At 40.9% G+C, this 27,185-nt stretch overlaps 1 protein-coding gene across 1 annotated transcript in view; it reads right to left on the minus strand.

Moving 5' to 3' along the window:
• The window catches only part of LOC149244909 (Zincin-like metalloproteases family protein), a 515,093-nt gene that overhangs the window by 208,408 nt on the left and 279,500 nt on the right, over positions 1–27,185 (minus strand). The window contains exon 13 of the mRNA XM_089457599.1: positions 7,091–7,207. Coding sequence (XP_089313725.1) covers positions 7,091–7,207 — 117 coding nt within the window. The remainder of the gene's footprint in view (positions 1–7,090; positions 7,208–27,185) is intronic.

Consider the following 27,185-nt stretch of genomic DNA (forward strand, 5'->3'; position numbering starts at 1 on the left):
TGATCTCTCTTGGTGTGTTTTCCAAATGACCTTCAAGCCCCTTCTTATATCTTCATGTTGGACAACCAACAGTCTAGATTAACTCCTAATCAAAGGATCAGGTCATTTTGACTTGATCCCCGTCTTTTTCTAGAAGTTACACCCATAATTAGATTAATACCCATTAATATTTTAATTTTCCTAAGTTTAGACTTAGGAACTCCATTAAAAATATTAATTATTTTAATAAAATCGTCTCTGGATGGAATTTCCCAAAACGGTTTCTGGGTTCTTTGGAATGCATGTGTCCAAGCCTCCCTGCAAAATTTGAGGCCTAGAACACATCTGATGCTACCCCAAATCAACACTCCCGCTTAGCGAGGAATGCTAGCAATATACTGTTGCTGCATATTGCTCTGACTCTAAAGCCTCGTCCTCCGCACTACTGATGTCTGGCATGTTGTCCACCAACTACTGCGTTGTTGCTGCAACTATACTACTGCCTTTGACACTGCCACTTCCAATGCTACATCTATACTACAACTCCCTCTCAAATGTTGCATCTACTATTCTGCTAGCACTGCCATTGCTAAGACTACATCCATACTGCAACTCAGTTGCTGAGAGAAGCAACTGAAAAACATCCAAAATTACTAAACTAACTGTGTTCAGTATGATACCACGTGAATGTTGGAACTGACTGTTGTTAGTCTCTGTGCTGACCCTCTGAATCTATTGCGCTATTGCTGACCATTGGTCTGTGCCGTCTGCATTGCTGCCAACTCTACTCTGCGCTGCTCAATCTTTGGCGCTACTAGCCACTACAATTGTCTCCCCAACACTCCTCGGAACCATCTAACACTAGTCCATCCTGCTACTACAAAAACCGGGTTCCTGTAGCGAGGTATTGATCCAAGAGGTGGACTCAACAAGGATTGTGCCCATCTATAGCTCTTTCGAACTACAGCACCAAATCAGCCCACCTCCCTCTTGGAGGTATCTCGCTTATCATGGCAACCTCCTCCTCATCAATCTTCGTGGCTGCAACCTTAGGATCGTGCTTCTCATCCTTGTCCTTTTTCTTCAAAGGACACTGGGATGCATAGTGGCCCATCTCGCCACATCTGAAACACTTCACCTTGGAGACGTCCTTCTTTTGTCTCTGTTGCCCCTGCTGCCCCTTTGATGCAAGGGTTGCATTCTCCTCCTCCTCCTAAGCTTCGACCCATTGTTGTTGCTGCTTTCGTCAAGTTTGACCTTCATCAGGTCTCCCTTCAGATCCTCTTGTTTTAGAGTTGCCCACATCTCATCCCAATTAGACAATGCTACTCTGCCCAAGATACTCTGGACAAAGACTTGCCACTCATCTAAGATAGAATTTAGGGTCAGTCTCACTAACTCTAAATCCTGAGGTGTATGCCTCGCAGCCGACAACTCATCACAACCCTCCTTCAGCTTCGTGAGGAATGGATCCACACGTTGTCCCTTCCGCATCTGAGTAGATCTCAGCTTCTGCCCTAAGTACATCTTCTGCTGCTTGGAAGATCCTTGATACAACGTGGCCAAGGTATCCCACATCTCCATATCAGTTGCTCTACTAACAACGTGGCACACCATGTGATCCTTGACTCCATCTAGGATCATCCTCCTAGCCTTTGCCATTTTAGCCTTGTACTTCTTTAGCGGATCAGCATCCGCAGGTTCAACCACCACACTGTCGACGTACGTCTTGAGGGCATGCTCATTTAGAAGGAAAGATATTCTAGACTTCCAGATGACGTAGTTGGATGCTCCATCCAACCTGTCCTAATCCCTCAAGCCACTAGTTGCCATATCCTCTGAAAACTGTCGAACAACTCCCTCTTTCTCCCTACTACGTAGCTTCTAGGCTGGCTTACATACTCCCTAATGGAGCTGGTAAGTCTGTTGCTCCTCTGCTACCCAACAAATGAGAAATATTGATTTCCTCGGCAAGAAACCACTAAGGAAGTATTCCCTCACTATGCAATCTACTTCCTTCTTCCAACGACTTTTCTACCCAGCACTTAGCTTACAAAAAATTTGCGTCCCTCTAGCTCTGTGCTGAGGCTCTGCATGGCTCCCTCTGCCTTGGCAAATTCTCGATCCGGCAATCATACCTCTCTGTCGAGTCACCCAGAGAGAGACAACCTCGAAAATATAGCCCTCCTGGCTAGAACTACGCAATCCCTCAGGGGATTCGAACTGTTGCTTGTTGCAACAAGTTGGCCCTTGCTTCAGTGCTAGATCTGCTCTTCCTGTTTCACATCAACAACTCTGATACCATGTGAAAATTCCTAGATCTAACAATCTCTGGAATCCTACTGCAACCAGTTGAATCCACTTCACCTAGATCGTAAATTACATTACAAACTTATTTCAGAGGTCTTCTTGAAATATTGAATTAAATTACTGAAGCAGCCTACACCAAATTAAATATGATTCTGAAACATAAAAATTGAGCAAGGAAATACAAAGACATAGGACACCGTTATTTTTGGACAAATGTCCTTAGAAAAACCCAATGCGAGAAAACCAGAGCAGAAGCTCTGAGGGTTTATTATTATTAAGCAGTAGCAAATTCTTAATACATCTCTATATACCTCACAGGGTTATTGAGTTACAGAGAGAAATACTGGCAGAAAGAATTGTGACGTTACCTCATACTATCACTGGAAATCCTGACTGATCCAGCCTCAAATTGATTGCCCCCGGCTTTTCTAGTTGCCTCTGTGCAGTATCTATGTCAATCCAGTGTCAAGCTCTCTGGGGACTGCGTCACTCCTCTGGCTGGTCAATTTGCTACCCAGGAGACTCTATTTCTGCCTCTCGGTCTCACACCCCAGCTCCTGGCGTCTGAAACTCGAATTCCCTCTACAAATTTTGGACTCCTCACTGGCTTTTGCACTGCCTCTGCGTGGATCTGTGTCAGCCCCTCTAGCTAAGCATTGCCATTGTTGGATTCCCCTCTGCCTCTCTCTGCAAATGATTCTCAAGCTGAGAAAATCACTCTCTCTGGAAGCTATCCCTACAACTCTACTGTAAGAAATCTCCTCAATCGAATTTTCCTGCTGAGAACTTCTCACTTCAGAAAATCGATTTCTTGATCTCTCTTGGTGTGTTTTCCAAATGACGCTCAAGCCCCTTCTTATATCTTCCTGTTGGACAACCAACGGCCTAGATTAACTCCTAATCAAAGGCTCAGATCGTTTTGACTTGATTTTCATCTTTTTCTAGAAGTTACCCCACAATTATATTAATACCCATTAATATTTTAATTTTCCTAAGTTTAGATTTAGGAACTCCATTAAAAATATTATTATTTTAATAAAATCATCTCTAGGTGGAATTTCCCAAAACGGTTTATGGGTTCTTCGGAATGCATGTGCCCAAGCCTCCCTACAAAATTTGAGGGCTAGAGCACATCTGATGCTACCCTAAATCAACATTTATCACTAGATGTGGAACCCTTCCACTCATTTTGGCACACATTGGACTCCACTAGGCCTTCCAATGGCCCTCCCAGCTATTTATCTATCAATTTTTCCCTCTTGAGAGGCTTATTTTTCATGTTATGGAGCTATCTTGGTGGGTTTGTCACCAGGGAATGTTATTTTGCACATTATTTTATTATTAGTGGCATCATTAGGCCTAATTAGCAAATCGAACCCTTAGAGTGTCATATATATTGATGAGAGGACTGATTCATTCCTCATCATCGCTTGGATTAGTATCTATCTCTTCTTGAGAATTTCTCTACAGCTATTGATGGACGAATTGGAGAAATATTGATGCATTTCGATCTTTGGATAACTTTTCTTGGTCTTGGAGCTTCGATTTTGTCTCTCTTTGAGGATTGGATATATTCACTATATTTGTAAGAGCTCTTTTATGGTTTATCTCTCTCTCTTGTATACATGACTAATCTATGGAATTTTTGCTCATGAAATCTGAAATTCTGCGCTAATCTGAAATTGCCATAGGACTCCTTGGTTGGGTAGAAGAACTCCAAAAATTGAAAGCACATTGACTCCATTCTCACAATAGGCTAGGCACTAGTCTTTTCCTTGGTGATCACCTTAAAGAATATCTTTCCTCACCTCCTCTCCTTCTTTCTAGGCCCTAACCCTAGAGGTCTCCTAGGGCATCGAGTGAAATCATTTTGAGCCATCCATTTGGAGAACGATTTGGACTACAATTGCACTTGGGTTTCCCTAGGCCCTCACAAAGTTTGAAGGATTTTCCAAGGCTAGATTTGGAATCATCCCAAGCCCTAGATTGAACTTCGTTATGGTCCTTAGGTTTCCTTGGTTGGTGGCTTCCTTAAGGGTCATTGCACTGAAAACTCAAGTCAATTTCAATTTCATTGACCCTCTTCTTCTCCCTTGTTTGGTCTAGAACTTTCGTTTCAAGTTTCACTCGAAACCTTAGGCCTTACTTGGATCCACTTGGGCTTCTTTGTGGTCCTGCACCTTCATCATTCCTATTTCACAAGACCACTTTAGAAACCTTTTTCCCTTAAGAATCTTAGGTCTGGGGCATCCCTTATCAAGGAATATCTCTAATTCCTAGGTCCTTGGACAGCCATATACCTTGCTTCTTGAGCAAATCCTATCATCTGAGTCTCTACTATGAATGGGCTCTTAAAATTACTATCCTTCCATCATTGATATACCATGCGTAGTGATTTCCCTTGTACCGGGACTCCTCCCATCGGTGAAAGTTCGTAAAAAGAAAAGGACATTGACTGAGGTGACAGTGGATCTTTGTCCCATTGCTGCCCCTTTGGAACCCCTCCTAGGACCCCTGCTAGATTAATTGGTAACAAGACTCTCCTTCATGCATAAGTCTCCTTACATTTGCTTGAAAGAGGTTTAATCTTGCTTAAGGAGGGTTTGGCCTCCTTTCTTGGTTCTCAATCTTTCCAACAGCTGCCTTAATTGCTTGATAATGCTTCTTCTTTGACCTTGAATTGACCTTGCCTTGGTTGCTTTAGCCCTTGGGGGCTTACTCACTAATTACCTCAATGTCTAGCTTGGACGGACCTTTCTCTGTGGTTCATCTTGGCATAGAGAATCAAACAAACACTCCCTTTTCCTCAATACCTGTAGCATGATGCCTTGGGAGATTCAAATGCATAGGAAACTATGAGACTACCAAGATGCAAAGCCCAGGCCAAAGGGGAGTGCAAATACATAAGACACATGGCACATACTCAGGATGTTTGAGAGTGGTTTCGACCTCATTGGATTTCATATGGAGAAAGTAGAATTTTAGATTTCAATCAAAATCCAGCAAACTTATCAGTTTTTCATGATTTCGGGATTGGAGGATTGCAATGTTTCCATTGAATTTTGTCATGTATTAGGGTATGGAACTCGTATTTAATCAAGAGCACCAATCCCTATATGTACCTTGATGTTAGTGACATTGGTTGTCGAACTCCTCTGGGATTTGCTCCCAAACCAGGAGCTTCTAAAAATGTCGCTCCCGCTCCCGTTTTCGCTCGCACTCCCCACTTTCGCTCCTGCTCCCAACTAACACTGAGCCAGATGATGTTGGCAACTCTAGCAGTAGCCAGTAGTACTGGTCAGAGACTTTTGTTGTAGAGGCCATTTATAGCCTCCTTGGTTATGAGTTTTGGTTTTGATCTCTATATCATCATCGTGTATGTATTGGACAATGCACTGGGTGCCATTCTGATATAATGGATATATTCATGAGCCTACTTTGATCATATGTTGTCTTCTATCTATATTCTAATGTTGTGTGTTTGGAAACATGAATGAAAATCTTTAAAATTATGTGTTTTTAGAAAAAAAAAATATTTAATGTATTTTTTACAACGACTGAGTCATTGAAATCGAGCCAGCCGAGTCGATACCGAGTTGGAGTCAGATTCGGAGTCAACCCTCAGCTGAGTCGGAGTCGGAGTCGGAGTTTTAAAACATTGGTTACCACCCACTGAAGGGAAGAGAGCTATGCCATAGAAGCAAACATATAATGAAACAAACAATACCAAGAATAGCCATGGCCATCCACACCAACTGGGATTTAAGAGTCACATTCAAAAACAACACACACCCACATGGCTATACAGAGCTATAAGGCACATCCTTTCGGCTTATATGGTGTGGCCAAAAGGTTCTGGAGTACAACTGCTGAAAGAGGGGTAACAAAGGCCACTAAGTTCATATATCTTTAATAAGAATTGCTCCTTAAAGTTGCATGCATGACCTAATCACTCAAAACAATGAAGGCACTAGTCTTTCCTTTCATCCACCACCAAAAACACCCAAAAATAAAAATAATAATAAGAGAAATGAAGAAACCTAAATTCCATTTCCATTTTCTAAGCCCTCTATTGCTCCCACTTTATACTACAACACATTGAGCTTAGTTAACCATACAGAAGCCTCCCTAGGCTAGAGTTCATCTAGTCTAAATATTAAAGAGAGGAAGCTATGGCGACCAAGATAATAGTGGTTAGCTTTCCTAAGTTGCCCTTGGGATCTCACAACTTGCGATTAGAAAAGTTTGCACCAAGTGGAGGCATGGGAGCTAACAGGTAGCATGTATTTAATCTTCACCAAAGGGGCAGTCAAATAAATGCTAATGCACAATCGGACAACTCACACATCCACTGGTCATGTGGAATAACTACGAAGAATTTATAATTGGGTTGTGACCCTGCAATATGACACACTACTGCAGGGCATCAATATCAGAAACTGAGTAGCCAACCCTGGCTTGAACAACTATCTTGCAGAAATGAAATGACCCAAGTGATAGATGCAAGTTCCACTTGTAGCTACAAAAGTTAAAGTATAACAGGTTTTCCCTCAGTGGGGCCACTAGGCATTGTATATAATTTGTCACTTTCAAGAGGGTCATTCCTCATGTTATTTAATACTTTAGTCTACACTATTATGTTTTCAAAGAGATTGGCCTGCTTATGGCTCTGCTCATTTGTTTCTGCATTATTCATGGTACATATATACTTCATCCAAATCAGAAAATCTTAATTACTCCATACCCTATAGCATAGTCAGCTATCAAACAGAATGTATTTCCAAAACAAAATATATCTTACAGGTAGCTGATATTCTGTCTCAGATAAGCGCCTGCCACCTTTGATAGCAAAATGTGCACAGCCTGGGTACTTGCCTTTCCGAACATACAAATCAAGATACATGCATCCCAGATCACCCTGCAAATTTTTCGGGATGGTCAAATAGTCACAATTTATGTTTGGATCAATCCACGAAGAATCAAAAAAAGAAATCCTCTCAAGCACAAAATAAAATGTTAAAATATGATACCGAAACAAATTACTTTCACATTACTACTTGCACCAACTAGCTAAATTACTCTGAGAATTTAAGTTGGTACTCCTTTGACTGCTTTTCTTCTTCTTATTCAGTCTATCCTGGCAGAACAATCCCATATTTTCTTCTCAGAAGGGTATTGAATCTCAGTAAACATTGTCAATGTTTATGTATTGTGAGATGTGATTGTAAGAATTCAAAATATTAAGGATCGGCTTCAAAATCTTAAATCACCGAAACATTATACATGCTTAAGCAGCAGGCTACATGTCTTAATAAACTGGCCTTTGTTAGTTAGCAACATATAGGAAAATCTTTATATGAAATCTTTGTCATCCAAGTCAGTGAAACAGACAAAATATGCCAGAAGATATACACAGAAGAATATGAGAGAGAAAAAGTTGATGATAGAAGTATAACTATGAGGTTAATATTCTAGATATTTTTACTAACTACAGTCATGTCTTGATGCGATGTATGGTAAAACTAATTGTCCTAACTTGATGAATTGACTTGATATTGTTACATCTGTCTAATACCCTAATCACTCGACTCTAATCCCCTGATGAAGGATTCATGTCATGATGTTGATGACCCTAATGGATATATGTTTGATTTTATGATCTAACAGATCTGTTGTTGCAAGACTCTAGTATAAATAGGTTGATGACATGAAAGAAGATGAATGAAGTGGATTCCCATTCAGAGGGAGAATCTCTCCTCAAGATTCTTACTCATATTACCATTTGCATTATATGTATATCAGTGTTTTAAAACTCCGACTCCGACTCCGACTCGGCCGAGGGTCGACTCCGACTCCGACTCTGACTCGGTATCGATTCGCCCGGCTCGATTTCAATGACTCGGTCATTGTAAAAAATACATTAAATATTTATTTTTTATAAAAACACATAATTTTAAAGATTTTCATTCATGTTTCCAAACACACATCATTAGAATATAGATAGAAGACAACATATGATCAAAGTAGGCTCATGAATATATCCATTATATCAAAATGGCACCCAATGCATTGTCCAATACATACACGATGATGATATAGAGATCAAAACAAAAACACATAACCAAGGAGGCTATAAATGGCCTCTACAACAAAAGTCGGTGACCAGTACTACTGGCTACTGCTAGAGTTGCCAACATCATTTGGCTCAGTGTTACTTGGAAGTTGGGAGCAGGAGCGAAAGTGGGGAGCGAGAGCGAAAACGGGAGCGGGAGCGACATTTTCAGAAGCTCCTGGTTTGGGAAGCGAATCCCAGAGGAGTTCGACAACCAATGTCACTAACATCAAGGTACATAGAGGGATTGGTGCTCTTGATTAAATACGAGTTCCATACCCTAATACATGACAAAATTCAATGGAAACATTGCAATCCTCCAATCCTGAAATCCTGAAAAACTGATAAGCCTGCTGGATTTTGAATGAAATCTAAAATTCTATTTTCTCCATAAGAAATCCAATGAGGCCGAAACCACTCTCAAACATCCTGAGTCATTTCATGGTAATGTTAAAAATTTAAGTAAAAGGATGAAAATGAAAATTAAGGAGAATGTCACTTTTACTTTAAGAATTTAACATTACCATGAAATTTGAATAGCATATCAATAGTAGAGAGCATTTGAGTGTGTTAAATAGGGTTTGGGAGGGGGAAATGGACCCCAAATAACATTTAACTAATTCATAAAACACATTGGAATTCAAACCAATCAGCGAACACTTAAAAATTTCATTAAAAAAATGTCAAATCGCTGTTTCGATGGGGTTACAAGCCACTAGTTATGACTCGGCCAAGTCAATACAGAAACGGCCGAGTCCGAGTCATTCAATGACTCGGCCGAGTCATGGCTGACTCGGCCTACTGAACCGTTTCCTCCACCGAGTCACATTTCTGGGCAATGAAACGGATCAACTCGGTCGTTTCCGTTTCGAATCGGCCGAATTTTAAAACTATGATGTATATTTTGTACTATTGAAGTATGGTTTATGGCTATCTTACATTGTTGATCTACACTAGAGGTCTAAACTAAGGTAAGATGGTTTTATCCCACTCAAAACCTCAATTGCACGGAAGCAAGCTTACAGGTGCGACTATAGCCTCCCAATCGCATGTATACAAGCTCAAGGATGCGTCTATGCCTACAGAACATAGAAAAATGAAGTTTTGTGCATGAGATCAGATGTTCACCTCGAGGATGTCAGTTCTACATATGTGTAGCAGACAACAGAAAGATTTGAGAGCAGATAAGTTTGAATATTTACTATAATATGAATATGTAGAATGAACTTGTGTTTGCAGGTGACAGGGATACAGATGCGGCATTATGTTTGAAGTTTGTATTACAAGAGTTTGACATGATTTGGTTGATTGATATAGATGAACAGTGTTGGGAGTTCTGACATGACTTATATTGGTATTTGATAATGGTTTTGTATTGGCCTTCTCGTTCTTAGCACATTGGTTGAAGTATTGACAGTTGTATGCTTGGAACCTGCATGATCTATCCTTGGTATATGCATTTGCATCTAGTAACATAAATGACTTGTATTATGATCATGAGAATGACTTAATGAAGTTTGATATTGCGTGATAATAGATGAAGTCAAGACTTGATATGAGCTCTACCTGTCACCTGGTCTAAAGAACTTGATACTGTGATATTGATGATTTTGATATTAATTATGATCTACATTGATTTATGAAAAGTTGAGCAAGTTGGTTTGGTAAAGTGTTATGTTTGCAGAGAGCATTGCATGAAGCAAGCTCCCCAATCCAGATATGTCTGCATTGACTGTTATCTGGTGAAGCCAGGATGATGTGTTGATCCAAACCTCTACTTCAGAAATGTTCCAAGGTATGACTTTGGTTTTGGTTTTATATACTGATGGTCTACTCTTGACAGGTGATGAGCCTCTGATGATCTAAGTAAGAGGGAGATGGCTTCTGAAGCTCGAAATAAGAAATCATGGCATGATGAATCGATTTCTGAAATTGGGAAAAGATAATCTATATTGCGAAGCTATTGAAGAAGTATTGGAAAGAGGAAATGCAAATCCTTGGACACTCCAATTAAATTGGCAACCAACAGTTGATTGAAGCATTTTGAACATCTGTCTATGTATATACATGATATGCATAGAACCTGAGTCGATTCATGATTGAGTCGCTTCATACACATTGAGTTGTCGCCAAGCATCCTTCAAGATATTTGCATGAGATGATCTATTCTTGGTCTAAGATATTCTTCCTATGATATATGACTGTATGGATATGCTGATGTTGATTGGGATCGTTATTGATGAGATGAGCACATATGAGTGTTGCCTTAGTATGAGATCTTCCATGATGAGAGGTTCGTAGCACGACCGAGGTTGAGTATGATGTTGCTAGCATGGCTAGCTATGAAGCAGGATGAAGAAGCGTTTGAAGAGATGTTTGAGAAAGTTTTGAATATGACATGGATACATTGCGATGACATAGAGAGGTAGAGAATCCCATATATATAGTTGGGATTGAGATACTTTCATATATTGAGACAGTGCAGTTGTACGAGACAAGCCTTGGCTTGTGTTTGACACCTCCTTGAGAGGGAGGATGATTATGGTATCCTTTTGTGATTTATATGATTATTTATGTTCTAACATGATATTTGATTTGATGTCTTGTATGAACAAGAGACAGCTGCTATTGATACATGATGATTACCTAATACAAGTACGATGATATGAGTATGATGAGAGCAGCGTTGATTGAGGACATTGAGCCAAGCTCTTCCTCCCTTGTTTGAGCTCCCAGGGTATGGAATTGAGATAGAGGGCTCCTGGGGTTGAGGGAACTTTGGACAATAGGGTATCACCCCTATCTGTTACCCATAAGGTTGGAGTAGTAGCTCACCCTATCTTGGTCTTTGCAGAGTATACCCCAGTTGGCATCATACCCACAAGCTGGGCTTGTTGGGATTATCCCTCCCCGTCTAGCCAACGGTTGAGGAGGCTTGGGGGCGTGAGATCCTTACCTTTGGTAAGTCGGGTATCTCACCCAAGATAGTATTATGATGCAGGTGTTCTACCACATGACTATTGAGGATCATTGTTGGGAAGATCAGTAGGCAATAGGGTGGGTTGAGTAGTAGCTCCCCTATATCACCTATTGCTCGATATGCTCTTCAATGATCATACAGGTAGTAGTAGCCCGTGTTGAAAAGTGTAACTAGGTTCGGTCTTCATAATGACATGTAATTGTGATTTTTGTAAATGATGAAAAGAAGAGAATAAAATTATTATTGTAAGACTTGCTTCATGGGTTTCATGAGCAAGGGATTTTATTTAGATGGCTCAACTAAGAGCCTTAGGATTTGTCATTAAAGTCAAAAGAATTAACATCATGTATGGCGAGCTCTTCTTGGGCATGTGTCAAATATATATGAGTCTATTAAAGTGTCTTGAAGCCCTCCAAAGACGAGCACAGTCCTCCTCTTCAAGTGGGCCTCCAAACGAGTGAAAGTAATCATGTCGGCTTACCTATTTAAGAGACACACCTATTCGATGCTCAGGTCGGCTTATTTTATAGTCGAACTACTATATATACAAGGGTAGGCTCTTCACATTTACACAGTCAAAATTCAAACATTTATCTCTGAAATTTTCAGATGGGTAGAACAAAGAAAGGCTGGAATCTCTAATACAGTGAAGATAGTTCGGATGAGGCAGCAAAGGGACGACAAGGAGTAATGAAGGGACAGCAAGGAGTAATGAAGGGCCAGCGAAATATTGTCTAGGAATGCATAGTTTAGATCTCTCTGAAGCTCGGATATGATCATAGTTAAGAAGTTCGAATGAATTTCTGAAGGGAGATGAAGGGACAGCGAGATGCTACATTACAGTGAAGAGTCTCTCTATCTAGGTATCTCTTCAAGTGCAGAAAAGCAGTATTGGTGACATAAGAGTTGTTGGAACCACAATTTGTTGGTGATACTATTATGATGAGGTATCATCTCAGTGATATGGACTCAGTAAAGGAAACAGTGTTATCAAGGTAGTCATGAAGATCTCAGTATCAAGGCAATGATGAAGATCTCGGTGGAAGAGGAGTCAAGAAGAGGATTGACTAGAGAATGTGTGTCTTGGTCTTGGAGTGGCTAATAGGTCAAGGGTCTTGGTCTTGGTATTCGTCAATTGGAATCTCTATAAGAAGAATTTGTGTGGGTTTTCCTCTCAAAGAGTGAGAGGTTTTGGCCCTGGCTCATAGCCTACATTCTGTGTCTCTTGTCTATTTATGTTCATGCATTGGTTACTGTTTGATGAAGAAGAACACTAATAATCTAAGAAGAAAATCCTAATCTATAGAAGTAAAAAGCATTCACAATCACTTACTAATCGAAGAGAAATCACCTAATACTAATGCCCTAGCTTTCTCAACAGCCCGCCAACAAATATTCCAGGTAGTAGCCCGTATCCCATTGACAGATATTCCGTGTAGTAGCCCCTTGACAGATATTCCGTGTAGTAGCCCCTTGATAGAGATTTCAGGTTGTAGCCCGATGAATAGAGGGTGGTAGCTCAAGCTCCCCTTCGGTAACAAATTCTTCTTCTTTTAGATTCAAGAATATTTAGCATATGAGCAAGAATAATCAAGAGATACGCAGGAATAAGCAAGAGATGTAAATTAATGATTCGAGATGATCAAATACTTGACATGGGACATATGCCGACAGGAAGTCATGTTGATCGATGGTCAGATATTGGCAGGTGGAATTCTCCCTAATTAAGAAGGAGTGTTAAAATTATGCAACTGCAGTCAAATTCCACTTTGGAATGCTCACATGATGGAGATAATGGTTGCATTGAATTCCTCTTTTCGAGAGGACCAAAATCAACCTAAAGATCACCTCGTGATCCAAAATGGATTTTGGATAGACTCCTAAGTCTAAGTGTTCCTCACAGAGGAAAATGAAAGTCTAAGGAGGTTTCTGGAAATAGCCCCATTGTAGAGATCGTTTCATTCTGAATCCACTGCAACTTGAATGGGCAAAACTGGACTTAGGATGCAGAAGTTATCGCCAAAAGAAGATGCCCTTTGTTTTTGGGAAAAATAAGCAAAATCCCCTAAAAATGGCTTAAAAACCCTTATAAAGGGAAAATCGTATGCGGAGGAGATCCAAAGGGCAGACTTAAGAAGAAAGGGGAGAGACCCCCGATTGTCGATCCCCGACATATCGGGTCGGAGGCAAGCATATGCGAAATATAATAATGGAAAGACCCCCGAGTTGATGCGATATTGTGATTGCCAATATCGGCGTCGGCAAATCGGCATCGGCAATGTCATGAGACAAGGGACGGACCCCCGGGCCAATGCGGCTTGTGATTGCAACATATTACATCGCAACGTCACGTCACAGCGATGTAAAGCGGTTGTTGTATAAGCGATATGTGATTGCCAATCCGCGGCGTGCGATCTCAGCAGTCGGATCGGGAAAGGAATGGACGGCCACGATTAAATCGACAGTTGGCAGTTGGCAATCCCCGATGCCGATAAAAGCGCGGACCCGATGGAATTATAAGCCCGATTTCATAAATTTTGAAATCCAGGAATTCGGATTTTCTTTGTATTCTCTTGTAAATGGGTTTTTGGCCCTTGGCCATGCAACGACGTGATTGCGACTTGCGATTGCGATTTAATGGCAGACCCGATATGGTTATAGAGTGGATTTAAGGGATTTTCAAGTCTGATAAAAGGCGTTTAGGTGGATTTTTCAGCGTTTCCGATATATTTCTCTATGTAAACAGAGAAATGATATCTTTGGGATTTCAATGTGCCAGCGTCCTTTTTCGTTGCAAAACAGGTGGCCACCATACCTTGAGACATTAGCAATGATTGTTAAATGCTCCAAAAAGAAGATGAAGGGACAGCGATCGGGAGCCAGAGAGCCCGAGAGTTGAAATGAACAGACAAGTGCCGATAGGCTTAAAAGTCGTTCAATGACAGAGACAGAGGGGTTGCTGAATCTGAGAGCATGATCGAGAGGCATAAGCAGGCAGCACAGAGAGCTGAACGGGCGAGAAAGCCTGAGAGTATGATTGACAGGCAGCAAAGCTGCAAAAGAGTCGTTGGAAGGTTACCGAGGATCGCTTAGAGGTCAAGCGGATCACAGAGGCACGCAGAGGCCGAGAGAGAGAGCTCAAGATAGCCAGAGCCGAAGAGCTAGAGCCAGAGCCTAGAGCCAGAAAGCTGAGAGCTTCAGAGACAGGGGATAAAAGGGTGTCTAAACCCATTGTTTCTGTGTAAAACAGTGGAGTTGAGCCAAGAGCTTGTAAAAAGGACTTTGCTATAATCCCAGAGAGCCTAGTCGAGTTGACTAGAGCTCACGGAGACATAGCCCAAGAGTTTTGGGTGAACTCCTAATTAAATTGTTGTTCTATGTGTTTGTTGTATTGTTGCATTATTTACTATTATATGTATGTTATATAAGCATAAACAACATATTTAAAACACATAAATAGTTTAAAAACAAACACCAGCATAAATCTATTTTCAAGCATTATTAATTCCGCATTGGTTAATCATGAAGACTTGGGAATAATTAATCTTTAGAAGTGGGAGAGGTTCTTGTAATCTCACAAGAAGCCTTTTTCAACCCCATTTTCAGATCACCTCATTTGGATAAGAAAAAGTTGGTTTTTGAATTTATGAATCCACTCATGTATTTTAGATCAGGTCAGCCCTATGCATATGTACAATTGGATAGGTCAGCCTCAACATCAAGTGGACCCTCATGGAAGCCTATAAATAGAACACACCAGCATACACCTATTTTCAAGCATTATTAATTCCGCATTGGTTAATCATGAAAACTTGGGAATAATTAAGCTTTAGAAATGGGAGAGGTTCTTGTAATCTCACAAGCCTTTTTCAGCCCCATTTTCAGATCACCTCGTTTGGATAAGAAAAAGTTGGTTTTTGAATTTATGAATCCACTCATGTATTTTAGATCAGGTCAACCCTATGCATATGGACAATTGGATAGGTCGGCCTCATTTGGACACATTGATTAAGTCATCTTCTCTTCTCCTCTATTGTCTTGTTCGCACAGATTTGACGGAGGAAGTTCGCACAAGGGTTAGAACTACGGGGTTGAAGCTCGCACAGATCTAGGGTTTCTGTTTCTCGGTCATTGGCTCCTATCTAAGCAGTCTAGTCCCCGAACACACGCACAGGGTGGTCAAGGGTGTGTTTGGGAAACCTTAGACACTCGCACAATAGCCTGAATAGAGCGTCTAGGGTTTCTGAAGCAGATCAGGCAATCTGGTCTCTGAACACACACACAGAGTGGTCAAGGGTGCATCTGGGAAGCCTCAGACACTTGCACAATAGCCTGAAGGGTGCATCTAGGGGTTTGAGGAAGATCCGAGTGTATTTGTCCCCAGTCGCACGCCTACAGTTCACTAGGGAGCGTCCAGGACTGCCATAGTCGCTTGCACAGCTCCTCCTACCTACATGCATCTGGGACTAAAAGATGAAACTTCAGTACTCCGAAATTTTGCGCAGTGACAGAAGTGTTCAATTGTAGGCTACAGATAATGACAGTACATTACAGTCCTCAAAATCAGGGTTTAGAATACAAGCATGTTTAGGTTCATTTCATGGATGTTCGGGTTGTTGTGAAGATATGGATCATTGGACTCTCTTTTGCTGAATCATTTGATGACAATCTATAAGAAGAAGAATTTACAAGGGTTTTCCCCATAGTGGGTTTTGCCCTGGTCTCCGACCTATCCTGGTGTCTCTATGTGTGCATGCTTTTCTTGTATTGTTCCTTTATGTTCCGCTGCATTGATGGTGATAATATTATTCTTTCTACATAGTTGCATATGCTAATAAATAATGAAGTAAATATGAATAATGTCATGATGTTAAGGGGTGAACTTAATGTATTAATGAAAAATTATCAAAGCAAAGAACAATATATCCGTAAGTAAATTTAACAAGGATGGCTCATTCAATGGAAATATTCAATCAAAGTGTGGGCTTTGGGAGAAGCTAGGGTGACTTTCCACTAAAAACCCCTTCAGAGAAATACTATAAGAGACCAAGCATTGAGAGCTATATCGTGGTAAAGGCTCATCCAATGATTACCTATAGTTAAGAGAAAAGGTTTTGAATGATGAACTACAAAGTGCAAACCTTCAAGAAATCCCCAAGTCAAAGCCACTACAAGGGTTCCCTCTTGGTATGATAGCTAGGGCATAAATTTATTTGAAATCCCAATGTCGGAATTCGTTCAAAACTGGAGGATGCTTAGAGGAGACAAAAAGGAACAAACTTGTCAGTACAGAATCCTAAAATTCCTCCTCCCTAAAATTTCGCCCCAAGCCATAAAAATCTCCTTATCCTTAGGGGACGAAGAAAAGAGGAAGAAAAGAGGTGAAAGAATGATATTTCGTTAAGTTAATGTGATCACCAAGGATCTAGGATCAGTGCCTAGTCTATTGGGAGAATGGAGTCAAGAATGAGATTGATTTAGGGTTTTGTTCTATCAAGGAGCCTAATTGCAGCTTTGCATGCCCTAATGAAGCAGCTACCCAGCTACAACAAGGATTTATACTTTGACTTGTCAAATAATGGAGTTTTAGGGTTAGGTTTTCAAAGACAACCCCTAGGAACATTCATTTTTTCTTACCCAATGAATAACACATGCAATAGATCAAGATTACCAAAGTGATTCAAGATTTTCACATAATTTAGAGCACAAGCAGCGTCATGATGCAGTATTCCATACATTAAACATATAATGAAAATTTCGCATAAAAGAGAAACTTACATGGCAAAAAAAGTATATCCATCCATCACATTTGCAAGAGAGAAGCTCCAAAATAGAATAGCATTAACCCAAACATCAAAATGCATTAAAGAATCTCCAATTCATCCTCCAATAGCTATAGCGAAATTCCAGAAGAAACAATGATCCAAATCCAAGTGACTATGAGTTACAAATGATGCCTCGCTTATATTTATATGAGCCTCTAATAGTTCAATTGAACTAATTATCCTAACAAACCCTTAAGAGTGTCTCTAATGTGCAAAATAACACCCTAATTGGTGACAAGCCCAACCAATAGCTCCATAACATGAAAAATAAGCCTCTCAAGAGGGCCAAAATGATAATACAATAGCTAGGAGGGTCGTTGGAAGCCCTAGTGAATTCCAACATGTGCCAAAATGGATGGAAGGGCTCCAAAAATAGTGATGAAGGGGGTGCCCCTTTGATATCCAAGCAAACAACTTGTGGTATCCTCAAGTGGGTATGGGGACACAAAACATACTCATGTGTCTCCAAATGGATCGAACAAGCATGCATTCCATCTGTAAGGATTGTAAGAATGATGCAAGCCCTCCCATTGTCTCCCACGGCAAGACACATCTTCATCTGTGACCTGCATCAACTGCCAAGAATGTGGTGCAAGAGTGCAGCCGACTAGGCAATGTGGTCCAGGTGCATCATCATCATTCAATAGGTGGAACACAAGCAAGCCATGAGTGAAACTGAAGGATCCCATGGAGTGGAAATCTACTCTCTGCTATGATGGAGATACATGACTCTCTACGCACACCCTACAAATGCCAATATGACCCTCTGGTGGGCTTGGTCCCCATATAAGGAGGCGGCTGAAATTGGTCCTCCATTTCTCTCGGATATTATTCATGATGACATATCCATTGATGCCCTTGGGAAGGAGAAATTTTATTTTTCCTTGCATAAGGAGGGGTAGTTGGAAGTGATCAATTTTCTGTTGGGAAGAGCCCAATCTAGATACTAAGGAAATCAATAAGGCTCCTCCTCATGATTCTATATTCAAATCACCTGAGCCCTTACATTATGATTTTGGGGAAGAGAAACCTATTGGATATAACACTCCACCCTCCCCTTTGCCTTCTTTCTTTGTTCATCACTTTGAGAGTGATTCTTGTGCTTCTTCTCATATGATCTGAAGTGACCTTGATCCCTTTCCCCTTTCTGAGTATAGTGTCAAGGAAGAACCCCTCATTGAATATTCTTTATCTCCATGGGTGCCCCCTCAGGATCATGATCAATCTATAACCTCCCCTTTCCAGTGTGATCATCATAGGAAACCTACTTGTGCTTCTCCATCTCATCAGTCTCTTGTTCCTACTAACCATAACCCTGTAGAGGCCATGAAACAAGACATAAATAATAAGGACCATCATATGCCCGAGATTGACATCCATCGAGATTTTATGCGCCTAATCATTGACGTCTCTATATTTTGGTTAGAAGAGAGGATCTCATGGATTCGATTGAATCCTTTTCTTACCTCTTCTCACATGATCATCCATGTGTGGGCATTCTATTTTCCTACCTCCCATCGGCCTTATCATCCATACGATTTTGTCCACATTCACTTTGGCATTTGCTACATGAATAATCATATAGGCTACCATATTTATATTGATTTGATGATATGTTGGTTGCATTGGCTTTATGATTACACTTAGTATTAGTTTTGTACCATATGCATGTTAGGGTAGGATGAATTTCATATTGATTCTCGCATTCGAACTAATGTCATATGATATTTCTCATGATAGATTAGTTGCATCTAGATTTAAAACTACATTTGAAAGTTTATTTTTATGAGTCGATTTTATGGCTCTAATTAAAGCATGTGCGATCATGAGATGCCACAAAAGCATGAAGCCCCGTGTTTTTCATCTATGTGGAGGTAACAGGTCTGCGGTCTACCAAGAGATTGATGGTGTTCTCGTGACCTCTCGTTCGTGTAGTTTCGCCCACTATTCGATAGATCACATCCCAATTGGTGCCAGATGCTACCCACCATTTTGGGGGTGATATCCCTAGAAAAAAAATTCTAGAAGATGGTCCTCAGCCGGCAGCCAACAACCCCTTGCAAGCCACCAACTAGCTCGTTGTGCCATTTCTCCACCACCTGAGCCAGCCATGTGGTCCCTCACCCATCTGTCATGGTCGTATGTTTGAAGGTGGGCCTCCCAAACCTGAAGGTATGCCTTGTCATTTGGTAATTGAGTATTGTAGTTTACTTATCATGGAAACTTTTGGGCATCGATTAATGGTGGATTTAGCAGAAAGAGTGGGCTACGTCTGTATTCTTGTCCCCTAGACTGCTTTTGGATGTTAACCTTGGACCCTAGTCCCGTGGGATCACTTTTACTAACCTTTGAGCTTTAAGGATGGTATTTCATGGGAAACCCTAATTTTAGTTACATGGTCCCGCTCCCTCATCCACATATATCACTCCCCTTCTGCACATTATAACCCCATTCATCATTCCTTCGACCTGGGTCCACATTCCTCCACTGGGTCCACATAGGGTTAGCCTTCCCCTTCCCCTTGCCCGCACCTTTGGTCAAGCCTAGAACGATGCACCAAAGGTTGATACAGCTGAAAATAAAAGTAAAAGCATAATAGGCCACATTCAACAAGAAAATGTACCACAAAATGCAAAAGATGGTCGGGACAGACACATTTAGCACATGGGCAAAATTCAATACGTTGTTGGAATTTTTAAGTCTAACTATTAGAAACCCTTCATGTACTTTTCTGATTTATTTCTGCCTAGTTGTTATGATTAATTAACAAGTTATTTACCATGTAAATACTGAAAATAAATACAAGTACATGCTCAACACATTACAGATCATCAACTGAAGGAAACAAAACAAGCACACAAGTGACACCGTTGTTTTTGAACCAATAACCCCGAAAAAACCCAACGCGGGAAAACCGGTGCAGCTATCTGAGGGTTTTATTATTATGCATTTTCTTAATACAATCTGGGTGCCAAAACCGGCTCACCCAACAGAGAATAATCTCGGCAGTAGTACCTCTCTACTCGGAGGCAGATATTCTGGTTGAAACCCCGGACAAATGCTCCAACAACTCCCAGCTCCAATCTATCCACGAAAACCCCAGCATCAGCCTCTAGGGACTGCGTCAGCCCTCTCTGGCCCAGTGTCACCCTAGCTCGCCTTGCATCAGCATCTGGAGGCACTACGTTAGCCCTTAGAGCCTCTGTGTCACCCACGCCGACTCTCTAAGGCACTACACAACTCCTAGCTACCTCTGCATGAGCCCTCGTTGGCTCTGCGTGAACCTCTGGCTGGCTCTGCGTCCCTCTCTCCCGACTTCTACATTGATCCTTCTGGTAGTATCTCAGCTTCTTTGCTTCTATATTCATTGCCCCTCACTTGCAAATCTGATCACTCTTTCAACTTCCTCAACAAACCCTGCCACAGAAAATCGAAATCTTGATCAACTCGGTGTGTTTTCCACACTGTTGATAATATCAGCGATATTCGAAAATATCGCGATATTTTCGGCAAAACGATATATCGCAGAGAAAATATCGCGATATTTTTTGTTTTGATAATATCGCGATATTTTCAAAATATCGGAAAATATCGGCAAAATATCGCGATATTTTGAAAATATCAGCAAAATATCGGCTATATTTAAAAATTTGAAAAAATTATTTTTTATGCTTGCCGATATTTGCCGATATTTTGCCGATATTTTCGCCGATATTGCCGATAAGATATTTTCTGGACCCTCGCCGATATTTTGCCAATACCAATATTTTCAACACTGGTTTTCCAAATGACCCTCAAGCCTCCTCTTATACTTTTCTCGTTCACAATTCAACGGCCGAGATTAAGTCCCTAATCAATGGCGACGATTAACTCTACCTTGATCCATGACTTTTGGACCCTTCTAACACAGTTTTATATTAATTCACATTAATATTTTATTTTCCCTAAGTTTAGACTTAGGGACTCCATTAAAAATACTAATTATTTTCATATCTCCCAAACCATTTCTGGGTATTGGAGATCTCATGTGCTTTAGCCTCTCCACCAATTTTCATGGCTAGAGCACATCCGATGCTACCCAAAATCAACATGCATGAGCTCTACCCCACTATCACGGCCATCTCCCTGGTTCCTATAGGCCCTAGATGAGCCTCTTTTATCATTCAAGAACCCATGATTTTCCCAACCCCTGGTGGGCAATGAACCGCCCTACCCTAAAGGGGGTATCCACTGTTATACCTTACACATCATGCTCTTATCCCTTGAGCCCCAAGCAGTTAATCAAAGAAAAATCATAAAAGGCAAAAGGCATATAAAGAAGGGTGGAAAAATCAAGGTCGGGGCACCTCATGTACCACAATTGCTCCCTCTTATACATTATATACCCAAGTGTGGGCTTCCCTTTTGCTAGCTACCCTAGTACCCCAACATGTGGCCCAGGGCTGCCCCTTTTCATTCCCTACTCCATTCATCTCTTTATCACATGCCACCACCCTTTGAAGGATGTACCTTGGACATACTATCCCCTTTAAAGGTAGAAACCACCTAATAGGATACTTGGTTAACCCCATTTGGAGCTTAGAGACATTAGCACATGCCAAATCCCACTATAAAAGGGCATGCCATTATGAAGTGCCCACCTGTTGTCCATGGTTTGTAAGCTCTTTAACTCGATTTCCTTTGATGACTTCTTGTACTGGAAGGCTAGGGGACACATTGGATCTTATGCAAGATTGCAGATGGTCTCCATTTTGGGTTTGGTCTCCCTATACGGGGTCCTAACCGTCCTAAAGGATACATTACGATATGTAGGGTGTGTGTTGAGAGCCATGGATCTCCACATCAGTAAACAACACTCCATGGATCCCCAACAATGTTCAGAGATTGCTCGAGATTCACCTATTGGATGAGCAAGATGCACCGGTTCACCATGCCCAGCCGACCCCACAGTTGTACCATACACTTAGCAGATGACCCAAGACTTGTATGCTAATGTGGCGTCACTTACACCATCATCTGATCCCTTACATTTGGTCAACAGGCATCTTCGACCTACTTGGAGGCCCATGAGGTTACTTTTGTTCCCTCACACCCTTTGGCAGCACCACAGGTTTATTATTTGGAGAATGTAAGGACCAAAAGTCGTATACGCAACGGAAATATTTAAAATACTTCGAAGAGAAAGACTTCCATCGTAGCAAGTAATTGTAAATTGTATATTGTATTAAAGAACTGATGCAAGATGATTACAAATGAGAATGAGGGTACTGTATATATAGCTAGGTAAGTACCCATTCACGAATAGGCATGTCTCTAAGACATGCCTTTTCAATATTAACGAACTAACCATTAGTTCATTTACTTATTATTTATTATTATATTTCTTTTATTATTATTATTTATTATCTATTTTTATTTATTTTTACATAATTTATGTTCGTAACATTGCCTTCCCCTTCAAAAAGCTTTGTCCTCAAAGCTTGTTGATGAAAGGGCTTGATCTCTTTTTCTGCTACGAATGTCTTCTGCTTGATCTCTTTTTTGCTATGAATGTCTTCTCATCTTAGGACAGTCATCTTTGTCGATACAAGTTGATATGATCATCTAAGTGACAAACAAAATTGTCACACTGAGAAGGGATCGGACCAAGCTAAATTAATCTTCTATCGAATCTTGTAGTGATTGGAAGCTTGAGATGAATTGTTATCACATGAATGGATTGCACTGACATTAGTATTCTTCGGAACATCAGGTTGTTGTTTCTGTTCTAAATATGTAGCTTCATTGAGTTGTCTACTCTCGGATGTTGATAAGGAATTCTGGTGATTTGATTTTCCTTTATCTTGTTTGTATCATTTTCTTGCTTTATTTGAAGTATCTGATTTCCTTTCGCTATGGAAGTTGCATAGTTAATTTCTAGATCTTCCCTTGAATCTTTTGTTGTTGGAACTACAATTTCTGAGCACATCTTTACTTCGACTAGCTTGTCCTTTTCTAGAGTTGTGATATTGACAAGATCAATATTTTTTTTTTGTCAACCAGAATTTCTACATTTGATGCTTCCATCTCCATAAGTTGTTGTACCTTGTTTTCTAATGACTTCTTGTCCTTCTTAAGCTTTTTAATTTGTGTCAGTAATTTTTCACTATGGTCTTTAAGCTGAGAAACTTCTTCATTTTTGTCAGTGGTGATCTTTTCTATTTCTCTTTGCAAATTTTGTAGTACTTTTTACCTTCTTGAGAAATTATTTTTGAAATATCTTGTATGTCCTCTGGTGTTACTGAATTTGGTTTCAGATTAACATCCTGGAGTGTTATTTTCTTGTCCCTGTAGGAAAATGTTAAAAACTTCTTTTTTGTATTCAGGATGAAGGAACCAAGGGTTTCCATCCATGGCGAACCCAAAATAATGTCACCTTGATTGCTCCATAGTGTTTGAACTGAGAATTGCGAAATAACTGTATAATCTTCAATGTTTAACTGTAAATTGGTTATGTCATATTTTTTGTTGCCAAAATAGTCTAATTTTTCGATTATATTTGACTCTGGAATCACTAATTGGTTTGCAATTTCATGCGTTATATAATTTTTATCTTCGACAGGGGAGATAGCAATAGTGACATCTTTTCCCGCAATAGACCCTTTAATTCTAAATAGCACTGAAACATAATTACATGAAGTTTCTAGAAATTTTCCTTCATTACTGGTCTCCATTTTATTCTCTTCAATGGTTGACTCAAAATTTACCTTTTGTCAAAATTATAATCTTTTCTCGATCACTTTAATGAATTGATCACTTTTTTTCTTTTTTAATATTTTAAACCTTAATATATATTTCACTTAGTAATTCCTTGTCTTCAAGTGGTACTTTTAATGAAATACCTCCCCTTTCTTTTAATATTTTTATAATAAAGTAAATAAATATATATATATATATAAGAATCAATTTAAATATATTTCCTTGAATAAAAATCCCCCTTCACTTGTATTATTATCATACAATAAGGTTGATTGAAATAAGGATATTTTAATTTGTTAATTAAAAATGGCAGATTAATATAGATGGGAAAATGAACACGATGGATAGGAAAACACCCTTAAACGTGACGATCGGGTGAGGATGCAGGCTTAGACGCAGTCAGGTTGTGTTATGTCAATCGACAGTGTGTGCAATGGATGCATACAATTGAACGTAGTGTGTAATAGTAAGTTTTGCTACGAGAAGTGGTTCGAGGGAGGGAAGGTAAGCCGCAAGGGAGTCAAAACCGGCAGTGGAGAGGATGGTGGAGGTGTCGCGGAATTGAGAGAGTGCCTGAGAAATGTGGCAGCGGTGGCGTAGGTCGAGTTTCCTTGGCAGCGATGTGGATGGGTTGTGGGCTATATAGTGGCAGCTATGCTGGAGAAGCGTCAAGCAGGTTGGTTGTGATGGACGATTTCCAGCAAAAAAGGCAACAGTGGTAGCGCAGTTGTGTTTGCGTGTGCGGCTATGAGTATGGGCCTGGGTGTAGCTTTGCTCCAATAGCGTGGTTGTATCGGTGCTTGAAAGCTACAGTGACCTGTTGGAATTTCTAAGTCTAACTATTAGAAACCCTTCATGTACTTTTCTGATTTATTTCTGCCTACTTGTTTTGATTAATTAACAAGTTATTTACCATGTAAATACTAAAAATAAATACAACTACATGCTCAACACATTACAGATCATCAACTGAAAGAAACAAAACAAGCAAATGTTGAAGTTTCTAAGTTTACTTAGATAGAAAACCTCCATGCACTTTATCTGATTTATTCCTACCTACTTGTTATTTTACTTAACAAGTTATTTACAATGTAAATACTGAAAATAAACACTAGTGCATGCTCGACATATTACAAATCAACAACTAAAGGAAACAAAAACAATCACACCATATGACACCATTATTTTTGGACTAATGTCCCCGGAAAAACCCAATGTGAGAAAACCAGTGCAGCTATCTGAGGGTTTTCTTATTAAGCAATATCAGCGTACAATCTGGGTGCCGAAACTAGCCTACCCAACAGAGAATTTCCTTGGCAGTAATACCTCTCAGTTTCTGACAAATCTCCTGGCTGAAACCCCAGATAAACCTTCTAGCAGCTACTCAACACAAATCTGCGCCAGAAACCCCATCATTAGCCTCTCTCTAGACAGCGTCAGCCCCTCTCTGCCTAGCGTTGGCCCTACGTCACCCCAAATGGTCTGTGTCAACCTTAGGAGGCCATGTGTCAGCCCTTTGGCCCTCTGCATCAGCAACGCTGGCCTCTCTGAGGCTCTGAACACAGCTCCCGGCTACCTCTGTGTGGCCCTGCGTGAGCCCTAGCTAGCTCTACGTCACCGTCCCCAGCTACTGCGCTGCTCTCCCGGCACTATCTCTACCTCTTTGTATCTCTGTAGTCAATTGCCCCTCGGCTGCATCTCCCGATCACTAATTCTATCTCTCTTAGCAAACCCCGCTCTAGAGAATAGAATGACTGATCACTCTGGTGTGTTCTCCAAGTGACCCTCAAGCCTCCTCTTATACTTTTCCTGTTGACATATCAACAATTGAGATTAAGTCCCTAATCAATGGCTAAGATTAGATCTGGCTTGATCCATGTCTTTTGGACCATTCTAACACAGTTTCATATTAATCCGCATTAATATTTTTTTTTCCCTAAGTTTAGACTTAGGGACTCCAAAAAAAATTAATTATTTTAATATCTTCTGAACTGTTTAGAATCTTCCCAAACCCTTTCTGGGTATTGGAGATCTTATGTGCCCCAACTTCTCCACCAAATTTCGTGGCTAGAGCACATCAGATGCTACCCCAAATCAACACTCCTCTTAGCAAGGACTGTGCTCTAGCAATACTCCTCACTTAGTATTACTCTGATCATCCGACATTGGTACCTGTGCTAATGCTAGGCCTTCCTGCACAACATCCTCTGCACTGCTGCATCCTGTACTGCTGCCCATGGTTTTACCACTGCCACTACTGCATCTGCACGACAGCTCCCTCTGCATCCGTGTTGTTGTTGGTCCTTTCTCCCAACACTGCATCCGCACTGCACCTCCTCTCATCATGTTGCATCGTGCTGCCCACTGTTGCACTGCAACTCAGTTACTGAGAAGTAAGTAACTGATCTCCCAACTAACCTCTCTGTTGGGCTAGAGACACCCACTGATGCTGAAGCTCCCTTTGCAGCTAGCAAGTGCTCTCTCTCTGACCTCTGCACTGTTGCAACAACTCCCTGCATCTCGCACCGTTGCACACCTCTCTGTGCCATCCTGCACTGGTGCAACACTCCCGTGCCTCTCGCACTGTTGTAGCCTGCTAGCCTCACGCTGTCTTGGGACTCCTACATTGTAGCTCTCTTTATCGCTCCATCCGCATCCATCTCTACGGACTCAACAAGTCTTGCTACTCCTCTTCGCGGCTCCCGTAGCAAGGTCTAATCCAAGAGGTTGGGTACCTCGAGGATCCTGCCCCTCATCGCCTGTAGTCCGCCTAACTACAGCTCAATGTCTCCCCACTTCCGCTCAAGTGGTGCGTGCACACGCATGGCACAGTCATTGTCTGTCAAAACTTCCTTCTCTGCCCGTGCTGGCGTTGCCTTAGTCTCGGAAGACTCTCCTTGGACATTGGGTCGCATAATGACCTAGCTCCCCACAATGGAAGCACTTGATCTTGAAGAGATCCTTCTTCTTCCGCTTTTCCTGCTTTCCCTCAGATGTTAGGGCAACATCTTCCTCCTCCTGCTTGACTTTGATCCCCATGTTTCTGCTACCTGTCTTTGATTGTCATCTGACCTCCTCATGGCAAAGAGTTGCCCACATCTCGTCCCAAGGTGGGAGAGTCCCTTTGCCCAGTTTACTCTGGACAAATACCTCCCAGTCTTCTGAAACAGCATTTAGGGTTGTCCTCACCATCAACTCCTGATCTGGTGTCACTTCTATAGCAGTCAACTGATCTCGAATC

Source organism: Pinus tabuliformis, chromosome 7 (assembly GCF_031772625.1).
Source record: "Pinus tabuliformis cultivar Carrire ecotype Pingquan chromosome 7, CPIR1, whole genome shotgun sequence".
In the NCBI taxonomy this organism is placed as follows: domain Eukaryota; kingdom Viridiplantae; phylum Streptophyta; class Pinopsida; order Pinales; family Pinaceae; genus Pinus; species Pinus tabuliformis.